Raw genomic sequence first — 20,776 nt, forward strand, 5'->3', positions numbered from 1 at the left:
TAATTAGAAGACTGCCTCAGAAGGGGTCTGGGTACTTTCCCATGAGAGTTGTTCTTGGGCTTATAGAGAGCCAGAATGCTCCTCATTCATCTCAGGATCTCCTGCAAAATTCTAATAACTATGCTAATAATAGCAGTAGCAAACACCTCCCATGTATCCTCAGTGGAGAATGCCTTGGAATTCATTGTGATTTAATATTCGGAAAACAAGGACTTGGTATATTTACCTCTCTTTCATGTCCTCTACCATTTTCCTTTGTGGCCCTCCACCTCACAGAACTTGCTAGAATCTGATTGTGCTAGATGGAGACATTCTGTTTGGATGAGGTCTAGCTGTATTGTGCATGTTCTGAAGTGCAGGGCTCATGCAGGCTGGTTGGCAACCTTACTGTATAAGCCAGTAAGTCCTCTGCAGTTCTCTCTGGGAGAGAGCAGCTCTGCCTCTTTTTCTAAGTGGTTTAGAGGGATCAGTAATAGTGATAATGATGAGAGCTGAAGTTGTGGAGCTGCTGGTGTGTGCCAGGCTCTGAATGAGGACTTCACATGCGTTGTCTCACTTAGCCTTCTGTGTGCTGTCTAAGAGCCACTCCCAGCCGTGCCAGAAAGTAAGCCCCAAAGTGTTTAGTTTTATGGTACTTTGGAAGATGAGAAAATGTTTCCATTATTTAGAATCAAACTCCCCCGGGCAATAAATATTTCAGTATGATATAAATAGGCTGACTTTTTCTCCATACTTGAGCTGAAATGGGGGATATTGATGAAAGAGTTGGCTTTCAGCAGTCCTTGAGAAGCAGGCAGTGTGGCTGTAGTGCACAGCTGGCCATGGCCAGACCTCTTCTGTTCCTGAGGCATCTGAGAGCTTTTTCCAAGTTATGACCGCTCAATGATAGCCTTTCTTCCTCTTCTTAGCTACCTTACTGCACTGGAGCAGAAGATGGAGTGTCTGAGACAGCTGACACACCTTGGTCAGGTAGCATTTAAGCACTTTCCCCATGGACACCATATGATGCTCTGAATCTCTAGAATAGAGAGAAAGTAGATCACACAAAATGAGCATCTTGGGTCTGACCAAGGCACTGGTTGTGTTAGCTGCTGTGCTAACTGGATAAACATGGAGATTTTATTCATATAATTATCTTTAACCTCTGAAACAGGGTCCCAGTCTGTAATCCTTGCCCGCCTGGAATTTGCTATGTAGACTTTGGTGATCTCTCTGCCTTGGCTTCCAGAGTACTGGGATTATAGGCCACAGCCAGCCAAATGTGAAGCTTATCCCTCAGCTCCAAATTTATATAACAATGTGTAATTTTTAGGAGAATCTATACGAAATTAGTATTAAATGTGTTCAGAAGTGTTCTCTGATTTCATGAAAGTATGAAATTGGACAGATGCTCATAGCTTATAGGAGCTAGCGAATAAAGAAGGATGTGTGTACTAGAATGTGAAGAGGGAGGGTCAAGCTTAGTGATAATAAGGAATTAAGTAGGTCTTTTCTATGTTGTTCATTTATTTTTATTTTAGATTTTCTCCCCATAATTATTAAGGTATTGTTGAAATCTTAGTCAGGATTATTATCACTGGGATGAAATACCATGGCCAAAGTGACTTGGGGAAGAAAGGCTTTGTTTGACTTGTGCTTCCCACATCACTGTTTATTATCAAAGGAAGCCAGGACAGGAGCTCAAGCAGGCCAGGACCCTAGAAGCAGGAGCTGATGCACAGGCCATGGAGGGGTGCTACTTACTGGCTTGTTCCCTGAGTCATGCTCAGCCTGCTTTCTGATAGAACCAGGACCACCAGCCCAGGGATGGCCCCACCCACAATGGGCTGGGCCCTCCTGTATTAAGCACTACTTAAGAAAATGGCCACAGGCTTGTCTAGACCTGGATATCATGGAGGCATTTTCTCAGTTAAGGCCCCCTCCTTTCCAGTGAGTCCTTCTTGTGCCAAGTTGGCATAGAACAGCCAATGTGTCGATTTGGTACGTATATACATAGTGGTGAAATCATCATATAATCAAGTTAACGACCATTCATCACGTTGCAGCCGCCTTTCTAACCCTATTTCAGATGATCAGTATGGTGTCTTTACCTGAAGCCCCTGTGTTGCCAGTTAGTTCCTCGGCATGCTTTAACTGCAAGCTCTCCATGTCTAAAGCTGCAACACTGAAGGGCATCAAACAGACAGTACGGGGTGCTTTGCCTATAGAGAATTTCCAAGCAGTCATCTCATAAGCATTTGGTTGTTATCACTTTGTGTGGACAAAGCTAAACAATGTCAGCGACAAAATACACTTCTTCTGAGGGTGGACGGTTGCTGCCTCACATGCAAGTGCACTTTGGTTGGATCGTAGAGTCTTTCAGAAGCAGAGATAGGACAGACTTCCCATTCTGTCCATTGTCATAATCTCAGAGATCTAATAGTTGTTCCCCAACCCCCCCTTTTTCTTTTGTGTGTGCATTTAGGAAAGGAAACAGTCACTGTTCTCCCAGGAGCTTCTTTCTTCTCCAGCGATGAATCATTTGCAATGATTAGAGGGTATGTAATAACGTAGCCCCTCGTATTCACACAGCGTGGAGTGGCTGACTCATTGCCCCGATCCTGTGAGCCAGGCTCTGAGGCACAGTCCCATTAAACGACCACGGTTTGTTCAGCTGCAGAAAGCTGTGAAATTATTCCCACTGAGGGTTGGGCAGGGAAATATCTACCACACTACTTTGAAAAGGACCCCTACCCAGGGTTTGCATCTTTTGTGGCAGCTCGCTTGGAGTAACATTGTAAGGCTCACTTTCCAGCTACTGTTTGCCTTTGAAACAAGCCACATTCTCCCTCACCGAAGTCAACAAACTTCACTGTGCACACCTGTGTTTAGTTTGGTTTTGGAGACGATATAGGATATATATGGTTGTTTCTTTGCACTAGCTTAGAGCTGGTCTATTTAGAAATCAATTGCGGGGAGTGGGAAAACAGATGCATCTTGGGCCCTAAGATTATTGTAATTGTTGATGCTTTTGAGCAAAGGGGATATAAAGCTGGTGAAGTTTGCTTTATATATCTTTCTTCTTTCCCAGGGGACATGTCAACTTAACAATGTTGGGAGCAATGCAGGTTTCTAAATATGGTGACCTGGCTAACTGGATGATACCTGTAAGTGGACATTTTTCCTTCTTCTGAGTTATGTTGGGTTAGAATACTTTCAAAGCATTAAGGAAAGCCCTCAAGTTGCTGGGAGAGTACAATATAATTATCAAAAATGAACAAACATATTTTCTTCTTGGTAGAATCAATTTTGTTGAGCCTGGTCTTAATCTGTAGTCCAGGCTGAAGTCATAGCATGGTTTGCAGCCTCCAAAATGCTGAGAACACAGCCCAAATATAATCTAGCACTCCCGAAAAGTGCTCAGTGTTTACTATGTCTTTGGGACTAATGACCAAAATGTCCCAGAGGCTTTTCCTTAGAAAAACAGAATTGGAAGATTGAAAAACTGGGTCGGTTATAATCTCATGAATATAAGAACCGATAGACATTTATTACAAGCAAGAATTAAACCTAAGAATAACAAGGATCCTTTCTTTCAGAGTTCACTGATTGGATGTTAGTTCTATTTTTTCTTACAGTGATTACACATCCTTTCTTGATTGGTTGTATGACTCCTTAATCAACTGCATTGTCTTCTGTTAGGGAATTCAAAACCTGTGGTGCTTAAATATGCTTGGAAAAGGCAGCCATTTTTATTTAGAGATGCAAACGAAGGAAGGAGGAAGTCTCAGCATTAGCTTTGGAAAAGGGTTATAGGATTTCTTCCCTTTCTTTTGGGCATAAAGAAGGTGTTACTGTGAGATTACATGAAGGGGAACAACAGAGGACATTATTATAGCAGCAGAGCACACCGTGGCTGCTGGCTCAGGGGTGTGTGTGTGTGTGTGTGTGTGTGTGTGTGTGTGTTTAAGGATTTCTATGTGTTTATCTGTAGCACTAGCTAATAGGAGCCTTTTTAATTGGCTTCAATTATTACTCAAGTAATATTGCTGTTCTATGATAGTTTAATCTGAAATCTCAGCTTTATTTCAAAGAAAATTCTGAACGTGTTGGATTTACATCATTGATGGCTGTGTTAGAAACTGTCACTTTAGCCTTGTTGGTCTACTACTACTTGAAGCAGTAAAGTTTAATAATAATTAAAGCTCTAGTTCTCAAATTTAATGCCGACTGGAATCATCTGAAAGGTTAAAAACTATTGAGGCAGAGCTAGAGAGATAGCACTATAGTTAAGAGCACTTGCTGCTCTTCCAGAGGACCTCAGTGTTGTTCCCAGCACCCAGGTCAGGTACATCAGAAACATGTGTAATTCCAGTTCCAGGGGATCCAGTACCCTCTTCTGGCACAGGAACACATGTGGCATGCATGCACACAGACATGTAATATTTTAAAAAAGTGAATGATTCCAGCAGGTGACCAAGTTAGGAAGTAAGCACATTAAATAATTAACACCAGAGATGGCTCAGAGGTTAAGTTAAGCACTGACTGCTCCTCCAGAGGTCCTGAGTTCAATTACCAACAACCACAGGGTGGCTCACAACCATCTATAATGTGATCTGATGCCCTCTTCTGGCATGCAGGTGTATATGCAGGCAGAGAGCATTGTATAGATAATAAATAAATAAGTCTTAAAAAACAATTTTCACTGTTCATTTATCATTAAATATATATATAGAAAACCTACAGGTCCATCTGTAGTAAGAATTCTTAGAAGAATGTGGGTTATATTGCTACTTGATTTGTGAGAGAGAGTTATTCTAAGTCAGGTGTAGGTACAGGGCTGGCAACTTTCGGAGGCTCTGAAGTAATCACAGAGGGTAACCCACCCATCACTCAGTAAGTCACAGTGACAAACAGCAAGTATGTATTAGTGTAGGGAGTCAGAATGCATTTCTACCTTCAAGTTTTATTAAAAAGGCAATGTGGGGTAGGAGAAGGCACTTAGAAAAGCAAGCCTTGGGTTCGTGTACTGACAATATCAGTAGTCTAGGTATGCCACTTAAACTTTTTTGCTTTTAAAGCATTTTTGTTTTGATACAAAAAATGGGAGTTTGAGATTAGTGTGAGGGCCTCCTAACTTGAAAAGGATGCTGGCAGTTCAGATGAGACTTGATAGGCTGGGGTCAGATAGTAGGGGAGAAGGGCTTCCCATCTCTGAGGACTAGAGAAGTGGGGGAGGGTGGGACCAGGAGGAGACTAGCGAGGGGCCTACAACTAGGACGTTAAGTGAATAAATCAAAATAAATAAACTAAAACAAAAAACATGGTAACATAGATCCTAGTTGAAATCTGTTGTCATGTTTTCATTGCTTGCTTTTATTTTCCTGTAAAGTAGAAACGATGCAATGCTTTATAGGCCTATGTAAAGGAGCAATAAAATACAGAATCAGTGTCACAGAGTTCGGCTCACAGTACATTGCAAGTCAAGAAGATGACTCCAGTAGGGAAGTTGGAGTCCTGAGGGAATAAGAGTGTTGGCTCCAGGAAGGAGGAGCAGTGAGCCTTCTTGTCTCTCCATGCTGTTACTTGAAAGTCAGTATGCACAGTGCTCCTGGGTAGGCATGTGCAGCAGGAGCCTCTCTTTGGAGAACTTGGGCATCTGAAAACAGACACATGAGGTTTGTTTTCACTGTGCTTTAATGTGCAGCGAGACTGGATGTTTTCACTGTAAACTATACATAGCCATTTAAGGAAAAATTTCCAATGTACTATTTCATATTTTTATATCTTCCTAAGGTTTCTATGAATGATTATAACACCAGTATGTGTTGTCTTATAATTTTACTCATATAATTTTGGAGTTCACAAGTTCCAAAGGAATGGGCCTGTTGGGATGGAGATGGTGAGCTCTGGGTCATCGTGAAATGACATTTAGTGGAGAAATTAAGCAGAGAAAGGGTTCTTGGATCTGGTCCCACATTCTTGGTAATGAAAATTGACAGCATCATTTGTGTTTGACATTTTTTTCTTTTGAAACTGATAATCACTTTTTGACCTCGTCACAGGTGATGCACAGTACATATTGTTATCCGCTGTGACACATAGTGGTAAAGGCCACAAGATCTACTTTTGAGGTCACTTTGAACCTCAGCTCCACCCCTTATAAACTATACAGTCTGGAGCATGAGCTTTCATTAGGAGTAAGTGATGGGAAACATAGAAATTTAGAAAGCAGCAGTGCCCTCCATGAGTGAGGCTCTTATGTCCATCTTCTTTAATGCTGAGCCACAAAATATTAAATGTTATCTGCCTAAAACTGAACCCACTCAACCAGACATTGCCACAGGAACCAGTAAAACCTGTTTATCTAAGGTGCATATTCAATGGCCAAACCTCAAATGCTTTCTTGCTTTTGTTGGGTTTAGACAGGATGTGTTCTACCCTCCTTATGTGGTTATAGTAAGCAATCTATTTCTGCTTGTCTCAAAGATTTAGGTTGATTTATAAAGTTTAAATACATTTTTATTAGAAAAAACCTGACAGTCAAGGGGCTGGAAAGTTGAGCTTTATGATACCATTTTTCATTGACTTTTATATTTTCTCTAAGCATAATGATTTTTCATTGGCTGTGTAAGTCTTGAGCCCTCAGCATCAAGGCATTAGCATCGATCAATACTGTGTCAGAATATCATAAACACTGAGACTTTAAGACAAGGAAATGGTGTGGATGCTTTTTGCCTTATCCTTTAATATCTTCTTACAATGCAGCGTTGCTCTCATGTGCACAGATTTTTAACAGTTCTGCTCTGAGTATCCAAAAAGGGAAAGTTTCACAGTGGTCATTTGCTCCTTCCCATTCCCTCATCAGCATGATGGTGGTGAAATCCCAGATGAGCTAAGAAAAACATGGAAAGCCGTGCAGCTCTCAGAATCTGCATTGGGTCTGCTCTGGTGCCTTCCTGGCACCTATTTTTGGAGCACAGCTGGCATAGATTATTGACTTATGAAGGGATGCAGATGTGGATGATTATCTAGAATAGCTGGTTGCAGAAAGTACAAAATAGCTGCCCAGAGAGCAGAGCTGTGTAATAATGTGTGGTACTAGAGACAGAGGCCCTCGTAGTACATGTGGAGATGTGTGACATGAACATTCTTAAGGCAGAGGAGAAACAGGCATCTTGGTACTTGTTTTCCCCTTGTATTTTTCATTCAGTCTTTCTGCATCTGAGAAGCATGGACCTAAATTATGTTGTATGTATATATGTACTTTCTGTGCCAGTTAGACACTTGATGCTTGTGTAATTTACAAGAGCACACACATCACAGTGTGTGTGTGGTGTGTGTGTGTGTGTGTGTGTGTGTGTGTGTGTGTGTGTGTGTGTGTGTGTGTGTGTAGCGGACCAAGGCTGATGATGGGCTTCTTCCTTGATCATACTTACTTTCTGAGGCATGGGCTCTCACTGCAGCCGAAGCTGCATTCCCTCTTGTCTAGCTAGCTAGCATGCCCTGGGTATCCCCTGTCTCTGTCACCCCAGGACTGGGATTACAGACAGGCTGCCACACTCCATGGCCTTAAGTGGATGCTGAGGGTCTGAACACCTGGGCCTTACTTCTGTATGCTCAACACTTTATCCACCAAGCCATCCTGCTAGCCCTCTAAGTTATTTCTTACAGCTCTTTACTTAGATGCTTATACAAAAATAATTTTATCTTTGCACATGTCTGGAAAATATTATGTTAAAAAAAAGAAAGTTCCTTCCTTAAATTCAATAAAAAGCCTTTCTGGAAGTACTATTAAGAATTTGAAGGCCGGGCATGGTGGCGCACGCCTTTAATCTCAGCACTCAGGAGGCAGAGGCAGGCGGATCGCTGTGAGTTCGAGGCCATCCTGGTCTACAAAGTGAGTCCAGGATGGCCAAGGCTACACAGAGAAACCCTGTCTCAAAAAACCAAAAAAACAAAAAAAGAATTTGATCGAATGTTCTGTGTCTCTTTGGTGTTATAAGGTACACTTCCTAGCATACAGGGGAATCTGTTGTTTTCTCCTCTCTCCTTTCTTCCATTTCCCTCTCCCACTCCTTCTCCCTGTTCTTTTTACATAGAGGAACTGAGCGATGAATGTGATGTTCACAGTAATATGTTTGGCCAGTGATGCATTGCCATGACTGTAGCAGCCCCTTCTCATTAAATGGCCAACTTAAAAGGAGAAGAACATTAGAAATGATAGACAAGACCTCCCCGGATGCCATTACTCCCCGGATGCCATTATTAGTAATATGACAACTAATGGTGCTGCCGACTTAGTAAGGAATGAAATCACAGGGCCAATGGCAGTGCGAGCCTGCAGCGGAAGGCTAATGGTTCTTGAATGCTAAATTTTAACTCTCTGAATTTTTACATTTCCACTGGGTGAAGTTACCGCTTCCCACTTTGTTCTTTTGGTGTGAGGATCATCTTGATCCACACTTTGCATTTTGATGCAGTGACATTTATATGTGCAAACATCAAGCTCTTGGATTTCCACACTGTCTCTGAAATATTGCATTCAGATTGTGTTTTAATATAAGGATTGTTTTATAGATCACAATCCTGCTATCCACTGGCCAGTAAGGTTTTAAGGAATTAATTCTCTAATATTCAGAGGGACAGAAGGACAGAAAATTAATGTGGAGAAATGAAGGGACTGAACCCATGTTACAAATCTGGTTCTTAGCTACTCAAGTATTATTAATTATTAGTCTTAATGCCTTCACTCTTAGTGTCATGTTCTGAAAGTCCATTCCTGTAGTAGTGAGTTCAAACTTAGCCCCTACTTTCTCTTCTATCAGATTTAGTGTGTCTGAATCTTTTACATTTTAGATTTTTTAGAAAAACTTTGTTTTTTTTTTTTTTTTGTGAGTTTCACAACATGCACCCTAATCCTGCTCATCTCCCTGTCCCTTCATATCTACCCTTCACTATTGCAACCTTTCCTCCAAAATAAAACACATACACACACACACACACGCACATACACATAAACACGTGCACACACGCACAATGCATATACGCACACACATGCACACATACACACACATACACTCACACACACAAAACACATGCACACACACAGGCACACATACACACACATATACACGCATACACATACACAGGCACACACGCACACACACAGGCACACATATACGCGCGCACACACACACACACACACACACACACACACACACACTACAGTGTGGCTCAGCAGGGCCCCCAGGAGCTCTGCCGGTCAGCTCACAGCTGCTCTTTAGGATCAGAGAGAGTCATTTAGTTCCTCTGAGCATATGCTATGCATACATTTTCTTAATGATTTTGTTATAAATGGGTAAGGCAAGGAGAGTGGACAGGGTTGTCAAAACATTTTCCATTCGTGCTCTCTCCAGATCTTTTACAATCCTGCAAAATTGCCAGGTTTTATATATCTTTCTCTGTTTGTCTCCCTAAACCAATATGGTAGGGATTTTCTGAATACAGAGGTTTTGAGGTTTTATTTATTTATTTATAAACATTGTTATATCCAATAAGCTCAATATTGTTTATATTATTACTTGGTAGTCCTTTAATTACAGAGAACTCCCCCCCCCCCACTTTGGTTTTTGAGACAAGGTTTCTCTGTGTAGCCCTAGCTGTCCTGGAACTCGCTCCATGGACCAGGCTGGCCTTGAACTCACAGAGATGTGCCTGCCTCTGCCTCCTGAGAGCTGTGAATAAAGTTGTGCACTACCATGACTGGCACTACAGAGAACTTTTAATGAATAAGAGTGTACATATTTAGATTATCCAAATATAGGTGTGTGAGCACCAATTTCCAAATACAGTTTTGGTTGATACACCCAATTCCTAATTTTATTAAGGTTGTACATGCATAGAACATAAGCTTTGGCTCCATCCATCAGTTATGATGTGTTTTAGTTCTCACTGTGTGTCTAGTTTAGTGTAGTGCATTTCTAAATGATCAGAAACTGAAAACTTAGTCCATAAATAAGACAGAAGTAGCTACCTTCAAAAGACAGTCATCCTTTTTATTTATTTTTTATTTTATTATTTTTATTTTTGCCAAAACGTGATGAGGAGTGGCCTCTGGTACTGACAGATAGTTCCCGCCGTGAACATAATGGCTGCTGCTGAGTGTTGTTTTAGAGGAGACTTAAGTTTCCTAAGTCATAGCCTCCGGGTTGCTGGGAGATGCTTGGTTTGTTTAGAAGGACCCTGGAAAGTCTTATAATTTGTCCCCTGAGGAATCTAACTTTATTTTTAGAAATTGTGCAAATTGGAACTGTGTAGGATGTTTCCAGGCTTACTGACTGCCTCTCAACTAAATTAATTAACACCAACAGGTTAAAAACAATAAGAAAGAAAAATAATGTAATAAGCTCAACGTAATGGGTATTTTAAAGTAGGAAGCATCTTCTGTGGGCATTCAGTTACTTCTCTCTGGGAAGTGGAAAAGAGGTTTCATCCCATTCTTTCTTCTCTGACTTGTTGTAGAACTTTATAGGTAACTTAGTTAACTTTCCCATATGTTTTCTTTTTTAATAAAAGAATATTAGTACTCCAAGTACTACTTACTTTTTTCTTTTATTTATTTTTTTGTGACTACAATTATAACATTTCCATCTCTGATATAGAACTACTTTCATAAAATGACATTTATTGAATGATGTTCGATATGAACAAGATTAATCATAACCGTAAAAAGACATCAGAATAACAAGAGAGAAACCACTCACTGCTTGTTGTACAATGAAGATCCAGATGCACTCACATATTTTTATTAATACCCATAATAATGTGGTATATTTTAGAAGATCTTGATAACTATTTAATTTAACAAAAGCTTTTTCAGAAAATTAAGATATCTAGCATTGGGGAAAGTGATCAAAAGGACAGTTAGTTGGACAGCAAAATTTATTTTTACAGAAAAAGAAAAAAAAAAAAAGAAAGAAAAAGAAAAAACCCACACCCAGAGCAGTTCTCAGAATTATCTGTTTATTTTTCTTTAGGAACTACCCCATACATACCGGTAGCCACCCTATTCTTAAGTACTGGCATTTGCCAAGGAATAAAGTCTAACCATTGCCACAGAGCAGATCTTATCATAATAGAAACATAGATTGATTTAATTATTACAGATTTTTACTCAATTCTTCAAGCCAGATTATCTAAAGCCATCAGAAGAATTATCAGGAGAGCCTCCTAGAAGGGGAAGTTGAGCATCAAATCTCTGCTTTGTTTTCAGTTTGAGGGAATAACAAACAGAGCCACAGGAACAAGCAGCACATGGATTTTTATTTTTTAAGGAATTATTAAAAATTAGAATAATTCTAGACTTATAGAAAAGCATCAGAGATCGTATGGGGTTTCCTCCCATTATTTCCTTCTGTTCTATCATGTCTTGTGTTGAATTTGTCAACACTGAGAAGCACCTGTTGACACATTTATGTTACCTAAACATCGTCTATGTGTGAGTGCCATGTCCCCTTCCCCTAATTAATGTCCTCTTTCTGGTCAAGATCCAGTTCAGTGTATTATATTGTATTTTCTTCATATATGATTTTGATAAACTAATTATAAGACATAAGTGTCCTAGAATATTCATTGATTTTTCTGTAGTGTTCTTCGGTCCATGACAGTTTCTGTCATTTCTCGTTTTTCACAATTTTGCCTATCTTGAGAAGTACTGACTAGGTGTCCTGTAAATGTCCCCTAGTAAGGGTTTGTTTGATATTTTTCTCACAGTTGGTCTCAGAGCAGAATAGTAGTTACCAAAGTAAGGGTGGAATATAGAAAGCTTGATTAATGAGTGCTAAATTACAGTTAGATATGAGTGAGAAGTTCTTTGGCCATTCACAGAACCATGGCTCTATACAGCAATATTACTCTATATTTGCTAGGGAAGATTTTGAAAGTTTTTGTCCTAAAAGAAGATAAATGTTTGAGAATACAGATATGCTTAAAGTGATTTAGACATTATATGATGTGTACATGTTTTTAAATATCAAGTTTCTCCATTGATATGTTCAACTTTATTGTGTCTAGTCTTGTTTGGTGGCAGGGTCTTTCTGCACAGCCCTCACTTGTGTGGGATTCATTGTAGTTGAGGCTGACCTCAAACTCGCATCCGTTCTCTACGGGTCTCCCAACCTCTGGGATTACTGCCCAGTTAAATATAAGTTTAGCTAGTAAAAGAGACAATACCAGATAGGAAAAATGTAAATAGCATCACATGGTACACTGTATTCTTTGTCACTTGCTTTTCTAGGTTGGTTTGCTATTAAATCCTGTTCTTCCTTTTTCCTGCTTTGTTCTCTGAAACCAGTTCCATGTATCTAGCCCCCATCAGAGGGCAAAGGAGAGTATATACTGCCTTTCGAAGGGAAGGTATAATCGTAAGAAGAAAGTATCCGACTCTCTAACTTGCTTGGAACTTCCTGATAGGAACATCACTTGTTGGTTGCAAGTCCCTTCTATCTATACCTAAGGTTAGCTGGTTAGAGAACTCAGGCTTTCTAGAGACTAGATGGACACCAGCTAAACATGTCCCATGAAAGTCTTCACTCACCAGGAAAGTAGAACAGAGGGGAACGGACTTCCTATTGGGACTATAGGTGAGAGAAGCAAGGAAGGATGGGGAAATAGAAGGATCCAGAGATCTAGAAACCTACAAGAAGAACATTATAATGGGCAGATCTGGGCCCAGGGGTCCTGCTCAAACTATGGCACCAGCTACGGACAATACGTGCAGTAAACTTTGAACCCCTACCCAGATCTAGCCAATGGACAGGACATTCTCCACAGTTGAGTGGAAAGTGGGGACTGACTTGCACATGAACTCTAGTGCCCCATATTTGACCACATCCCCTGGATGGGGAGGCCTGGTGGCACTCAGAGGAAGGATAGCAGGCTACCAAGAAGAGACTTGATAGCCTATGAGCATATACAGGGGGATGAGGTCCCCCTCAGTCACAGTCATAGGGGAGGGGAGTAGGGGAAAAGTGGGAGGGGAGGGAGGAATGGGAGGATACAAGGGATGGGATAACCATTGATAAAACCATTAATAAAAAATATTTAAAAAATAGCGATGTCACTATGTCTGGAGTGAAGACTGGGGCTGGAGATCCAGCTCAATTACCGATGCCAGTGATTTAATCAGTCAATAGTGAGACTTTTCACAAAAGCTCTAAATGATGGGATCTAAGGTTTAGGGATGTAAAACACAGACAAGAAGGTGGCACACAGAAGCTCTGCACTCCATTTGCGATGCCTTGCTGTCTGCTGATCTTTAGGTGAATCCTTTATAACAAGCAGCAGTAGGTCAGACATTTTCTAGAATTCTGTGGCCCACTCTAGCCAATGACTAAACCCCAGAAGGGGTTGTGGGAGCTGCTGATGTCCTGGCTGGGTCATCAGAAATGTTGGGAGTTACTGTGTGCAATGATTGTCTTTTGATGAATGAGAAGGTCGTTCTGGTGGAGCTAAATCCCTTCCCTATGGGTTTACACTAACACCAGATGTTTAAAGTCAGAAGTGTACTGAATTGGTGAGCACACAGAAGGTATTAGGAGAGTTGGAAGGGTTTTGCTGTGAAGAAAATTTTACACATTTGTTGTCAGAAGATTTGAGTATAAATAGGAGGTACACTCTCTATATGCATATATATGTGTAATTTATATAATACATATTATATATGAATTGTTACAAAGAAAATGTTTGCTCTTTCCTATTTATTCATCATTTGATTAATTGATCGGTATCAGTATGTTCTGTTACAGTCTGGTTTGTGATGCAGTACATTACTTTCTTTCTTGCTCTACCTGTTCAAGCTTTCCTCGCTGGTGGCTCTTTCAGTTTGGTTTGTGCTTAGATGTCTTTGGGACACTCCCATTTTTATCATTTTTCATTGAATGCTTCCTCACATTCTGGTACTACAAAAGATGTTTGTCTCATTGAATAGTCATTTCTCCAAGTGGTCTGGTTTCTCTTATTGAAAAAGAGGTATTTAGGAACCAACGCAAGGGTGCTTGCTAGCTGTGTTGCTGCTCAAGGCTTTCACTGTTTCTAGGCTTTTCAGTTCACAACCTGATTGGATCCCTACTGACTCATGTGAAGAGTTTTGAAAAAGGAAAACAGTGTTCCATTTTCAACCTAGTCACTGAGGGGAAAAACAGAAAAAAACAAAAAACAAAAACAGATTCTTTCTGAATATCTGTGTCTTCTCAAATTTCCCAAAATAATCCTTTGAACCAAACTTGGTATTTGAAAAGATTTTTGTTTCCACCTCATTTTGTCTAATTTGAAGAAGAGCCATTTTTAGTTTATAGCAGCACTCATGGTTCCGATGTCTACAGACAAGAAAGAGGACTTTTGATTTCTAATAGTGGCCATTGCCTGTGATGTCAGGACCCCTGGACTTTTCTACATCAATTCAAGTCTTCCATATTCTTGGTCTTTCATGACCATGATCCTTCTCTGAAGCTCTGGGAACTCAGACCTCACACTATGAGTCTATACGCAGTGGTGCTCAGGGGGCCTGTGGTTCCCTGAGTCCCAGAAACAAGTCTTTCTCAGTCACTGTTGTTAGGCTTGCCAAAGATTCACTGACAACAAGACATGTTAACTCCTGGCAACACCCAGCCTGCCCTAAGAAGAAGATGAGCATCAAAGAACTTCCTTATGGAGATGGCTTCAAATAAGGCAAACCAGCCACTGGGCAAAATGTCCTCATTTCTGCCATAGGCAGAATTCTGTCTAAAAACGGGCAAGTTTAGATGCAGGCAGAGTTGACGGCCAAACTGCCAAGACAGAGTAAGCAAGTCCTCAAAAGTTCCTGCCTCACAAATATGTCTGTCAGATATACTGGGCGAGAAGGCTGAAGATGATGCTCCAATGTTATAGAAAGTGTTGGGTGACTTTTCAGGCAGTAAACTGTCTTCAGTCATTTTTTTTTTAAATTTTATAATCTAAAATTTTATTTTATATTGTCTGAATAACAGTAAAACTTGAAACAATGGTTTTGAAGGCAATGAAAGATCTAAAACTTCAGTATGAATAAAACTTGAAGTCGTCCAGTGAAGTCGTCCAGTAAATCCTAACAGAAGAGCTGTAAGAAGTCATTGTTAACACAGGAGATGTTTAGAAAGAGATGTCCTAATACCTAGAACAGGAAACCCTCTACGACTGATTCTGACCAATAACCCTGCATCATAAACACCGGGAAGACTGCTCTGGTTAGCAAGCAGCCGAAGGCACAAGAGACCTGCAGCTGCTCTGTGTTGCCAACACATTCAGTCATTTTTTTATTTTGGAAGCTGCTAACCCACACTCCAGGTTCACTCAGGTATTTAAGTTTTATCCCTTCTCAAGTCCCTGATGGGTTTTAAGATTAGATATTTTAGTCTTTCAATTAAGCTTAGTAGGTTAGGGGTTAAGATGTTTTTAGATCAAGATAGATGTTTTAAGTTAGTAGAGATGAGATATGATAGCTATTAATCTCCATTCAGAAATTTAGACCCAACAAGATAGGAAAGATGTTTACTTCACTTCCAGTTTGCCAAATACAAATGGCCAAAACACTATGAATGTAACATTTATATAATTCCTGATTGTCTTGTGGTTCTTCCTGCTGTATGTAGTTTATTTTACTCATGTGTAATAATATAAATGTATATGTTAAAAAGGAAACATAATAAAAAATTTTTTAAAAAGAGACTTGAGCCTGAAATAAAAAACAGTAGGCTAAGTGAGACCAGTTTGCCATGAATGTTCATAACCAACCACTCCCAGCTGGTTCTTCACTGGCACAGATGAGGCTCCAGCTGAGGGATGAATATATTGTACTTATAATTTACATAGACTCAATGATTTCATTCTCCTTCATCCAAGCCTTCGCTTGCTTAACAGGGAACCCACATATAGTGTCTACAACATGCTCTTTCATAATTGTTCTTAGTGGGCTTTAAAAAAAGCTTTTAAATTATCTTCTACCTTCCCTCGCCCCCCTTTTCTGCTGTGGAAAAAATGCCATTGCCTGCTTCTATGTATTCCTCAGTAATGTTCTTTCAGTCTCCATGCCTCTCACTGTAAATGTCCCATCCAGCTGTCAGAAATGGCAGTGTAATTACAATAATTCTGTAATGTGCTTTTCAGAGCTTTGCAGATGGTAGGGGATGATGGTGAGGAAAGTGTGCCTCTGCCGTAGTTCAGGATTTCACACCCTCTTTGAAGAATCACAAAAGCAAATGTCTGAGACTGGCTATTTCATATTGCAAAAGACAGTGTCACAATTTAATATTCCATACCATACGTTTTCATACATGCATACCTATAAGCATGGTTATTTGTGTTTCAGCTATTGTTTTGTAAGGATCACCCAGGAACCTCCTAAAAGTAACACAAGCCTTTAAAATAGCTCTGTGGTGGTGAATGAGGTCTGTTACCACCTACACCCTCAAGCAATTAGAATGTACAGTGGAACCCAGCACACAGAATTTATGTGTTTGTAGGTCATAGTTGGTCATATGTGGCTGATTTCAAATGATTCTAGCACATTCCCTTTGGTGACGCAATGGAAAGAAAACTACTATCTTTGCGATTTTGAATATGGTTCTGGCACCTAGCTTTGCTTCTGTGTAATGAATGGCTCCAGAGCTGTTTTTACATTATAATGGTGCCTAATCATTTTAAGCAGAAACACCCCATAAATTTGTTCTGAAACCCTTGCTTGCATTCCTCCCACCGATGCCTTTGAAGGCAGCCAAGCAAAGAAGGTGAACAGAAGGCAGCTGAAGTGAGGTTTATTTTCATCTCCGCTGTGTTATGACTAAACTCAATGAAAACCGAAGCTACAGCTTTGGGCAGAGCTAGAAATAACAGTTTTCCCTCTGACTGCCCATTTTATTAGTCCAGGAAATAGATCAGACAGACTACCTGTGACGTTGTGACACAGAAGTTAACCTCCGTAATGTGCTTCCTTTGTAATGTCAACAGCAAGAGGAACTTGGTCACACATGCATTGTACCTTAGAAAAAGAAAACGCATTGTTTTGTAGTTTACTTACTAAGTTCCCATATTCAGGTGTGTTCGACGGCCTTGATATAGTTAACAGCAGCCAATGTTAGATGTATAAGGACTTCGGTTCATTGGGAGTGACGTTTCCTAAGAACACCATAGAAGCACTCTTGAGTAGTATTTACACTTTTATGAAATGAGAGATTCATTGTGGTTAATAGCAGTAACAAAACCCACTTTTCATGTTTGAAGTTAATTGATTTCTTTAGGAATGAAGGCTATTACAACTTTGACATATTCTAGCCAACGTAACGTGTTGTGATGGATTACCTCATAATGAATGAATGAAGATCCTGGTCATGGTATTAAAAAGTACCTTTCATTTACAGAAGGAATTTTGTTCTTTTTCAGGCTCACTTGAAGTAAACAGTATCTTTAAAAAAGTGTTTTTGCCGCTGTAGTTTATGTTATCAAGTGATATAAGCAATTTCTGTAGAGACTAAGTTTTTACTTTCAGAAATTTGGCCTGAAGCTAGAAAATACCCATGGTCGTAAATTATTCTGTGTAACTATGAAGAATATTTTAAAGTTGGTACATGGTTCTCATCTATATAATTCTATCAATTATAATAGAATTTATTCCTTGTACTTCTAGAGGAAATAAAGTTTATTCTTTGTGAATATTTAAAAGAAAATAGTAGTACCGTTAAGGCTTTAGAATTTACATTATTGATCTCATTCCATCCCAGGAACAAAGGAGGGCATTCAGGAACCCTGAGGTGTAAGCAAAGAGTTCTGTATGTGCAGAGATGGGAGAGAATGCCCGATAAGTGTAAAGGACAGGCTGAATTCATGGCCACAGCTTGAGTTTCTTAGGCTCCTTTTTCTTGGTTAGCTTGTAAATAATATTTTCCTCCTTTGAAAAAATAAACAACAAATTCAATCTATTTCAGATGTTTATGAAATAGCACTTACTTAGCACTCACTCCTGAAGAGGATGTACGAGTTATCATATAAAAGAGTTATTGGTTTCTTATTGAAGTCAATTTGAGAGCCAGTCTCTTTGCCTTGGTCTCTGCCTCTGTCTTCACTGAAGAAATTGTTGAACAGTTTTTGTGCCTGTAATGAGGTTTTAATTTCATATCTTACATTAGTCACCTCTTGTGGGTCCAGTTCTTTCCCTTAGGTTGAATGTGGTTACTGACCACTCTCCAGGCTTGAGGGAACAATTAGAGATGCCCTGGATGACACCATGCTGTGCATGGATAGCAGTTCTGTGAATTCAGGTCATCAGATGGATTGGTGTGGTGTGTGTGTGTGTGTGTTTGTGTGTGTGTGATTTGAATCACCTCGTACTACATTAAGGAGCATACATTCTGAGGTGTTCTTATTGTCAGTTACTCTTGAGCACACATTCCCCTTTCATCTTTGCTGTAGAACCTTGCTCTGAGTAGGAAGTAAGGAGAGTCCAGCAACATAGCAATGAGCTGGCCTTCTGTGCTCTGCCTTTCAGGTACCCATCCTCTCCTGTCTTTTCTCCAGCTCCTCCTGTCATATCTTTTATTCTTTGGACTTTTTATTAGCTGGTTTTATTTCTTTGAGATAGGGTCTCTTCTGTAGTCTTTTGTCTTTTTTTCTTTTTTCTTTTTTTTTTTATTAATTTATTCTTGTTACATCTCAATGTTTATCCCATCCCTTGTATCCTCCTATTCCTCCCCCTCCCCCATTTTCCCATTATTCCCCTCCCCTATGACTGTTCCTGAGGGGGATTACCTCCCCCTATATATTCTCATAGGGTATCAAGTCTCTTCTTGGCTACCTGCTGTCCTTCCTCTGAGTGCCACCAGGTCTCCCCCTCCAGGGGACATGGTCAAATGTGAGGCACCATAGTATGTGAGAAAGTCATATCACACTCTCCACTCAACTGTGGAGAATATTCTGACCATTGGCTAGATCTGGGAAGGAGTTTAAAGTTTACCTCCTGTATTGTCCTTGGCTGGTGCCTTAGTTTGAGCGGGACCCCTGGGCCCAAATCTGCCTATCATATTGTTCTACTTGTAGATTTCTAGGACCCTCTGTATCCTTTTATTTTGCTATTCTCCCATGCGTCTCTCATTTAGAGTCCCAATAGGATGCCTTCCCCTCTGTCCCAGTTTCCTGGTAAGTGAAGGCTTTCGTGGGACATGCCCCTTGGGCTAGTATGCAGATATAAGTGAGTATATACCATTCGATTCTTTCTGCTTCTGGGTTAACTCACTCATTATGATCATTTCTAGCTCAATCCATTTATCCACAAATTTCGGGAATTCCTTGTTTTTAATAGCTGAGTAGAATTCCATAGTGTATATGTACCACAGTTTCTTTATCCACTCTTCTACTGAGGGACACTTAGGCTATTTCCATGTTCTGGCTATTATGAATAAAGCTGCTATGAACATGGTTGAGCAAATTTTCTTGTTGTGTGCTGGAGCATCTTCTGGGTATATTCCAAGGAGTGGAATAGCTGGGTCTTGAGGAAGCCCTATTCCCATTTTCTGAGATAGCACCAGATAGATTTCCAAAGTGGCTGTACTAGTTTGCATTCCCACCAGCAATGAAGGAGTGTTCCTCTCTCCCCACATCCTCGCCAGCATGTGGTGTCACTTGAATTTTTGATCTTAGCCATTCTGATGGGTGTAAGATGGAATCTCAGAGTTGTTTTGATTTGCATTTCCCTGACGACTAAGGAGGTTGAGCATTTCTTTAAGTGTTTCTCAGCCATTTGATACTCCTCTGTTGAGAATTCTCTGTTTAGTTCCAAGCCCCATTTCTCAATTGGGTTATTCGGTTTGGTGGTGTTTAATTTCTTGAGTTCTTTATATATTTTGGAGATTAGACCTTTGTCAGATGTAGGGTTGGTGAAGATTTTTTCCCAGTCTGTAGGCTCTCGCTTTGTTCTCTTGACAGTGTCTCCTGCCTTACAGAAGCTTCTCAGCCTCATGAGGTCCCATTTATTAATGGTTGACATTAAAGCCTGGGCCGTTGGTGTTCTGTTCAGGAAGTTGTCTCCTGTGCCAATATGTTCCAGGCTCTTTCCCACTTTTTCCTCTAAGTGCTTAGTGTCTCTGGTTTTATGTTGAGGTCTTTAATCCACTTGGATTTGAGTTTTGTGCAAGGTGACAAATATGGGTCCAGTTTCATTTTTTACACATAGACCTCCAGTTAGACCAGCACCATTTGTTGAAGATGCTATCCTTTTTCCATTGAATGGATTTGGCTTCTTTGTCAAAAATCAAGTGACCATATGTGTGTGGATTCATATCTGGGTCTTCGATTCGATTCCACTGATCAACCAGCCTGTTGCTGTGCCAGTACCATGCTGTTTTAATTACTATTGCTTTATAGTACAGTTTGAAATCAGGTATGGAGATTCCTCCGGAGCACCTTTTATTGTACAAGATTATTTTAGCTATTCTGGGTTTTTTGTTTTTCCATATGAAGTTCAGAATTGAACTTTCAATGTCTTTAAAAAATTGTGTAGGTATTTTGATAGGGATTGCATTGAATCTGTAGATTGTTTTTGGTAGGATGGCCATTTTTACTATGTTAATTCTCCCGATCCATGAGCAAGGAAGATCATGCCATCTTCTCAGGTCATCTTCAATCTCTTTCTTCAGAGTTTTGAAATTTTTTTCATACAAGTCCTTCACTTGCTTAGTTAGGGTAACTCCTAGATATTTTATATTGCTTGTGGCTAATGTGAAGGGTGTGGTTT

General features: G+C 40.1%; 1 protein-coding gene across 1 annotated transcript in view; it reads left to right on the forward strand.

Moving 5' to 3' along the window:
* The window catches only part of Oxct1 (3-oxoacid CoA-transferase 1), a 120,752-nt gene that overhangs the window by 63,663 nt on the left and 36,313 nt on the right, over positions 1-20,776 (forward strand). Inside the window, exons 12-13 of the mRNA XM_051150910.1 lie at positions 2,465-2,537; positions 3,071-3,146. Coding sequence (XP_051006867.1) covers positions 2,465-2,537; positions 3,071-3,146 — 149 coding nt within the window. The remainder of the gene's footprint in view (positions 1-2,464; positions 2,538-3,070; positions 3,147-20,776) is intronic.

This window comes from Acomys russatus, chromosome 9 (assembly GCF_903995435.1).
Source record: "Acomys russatus chromosome 9, mAcoRus1.1, whole genome shotgun sequence".
In the NCBI taxonomy this organism is placed as follows: domain Eukaryota; kingdom Metazoa; phylum Chordata; class Mammalia; order Rodentia; family Muridae; genus Acomys; species Acomys russatus.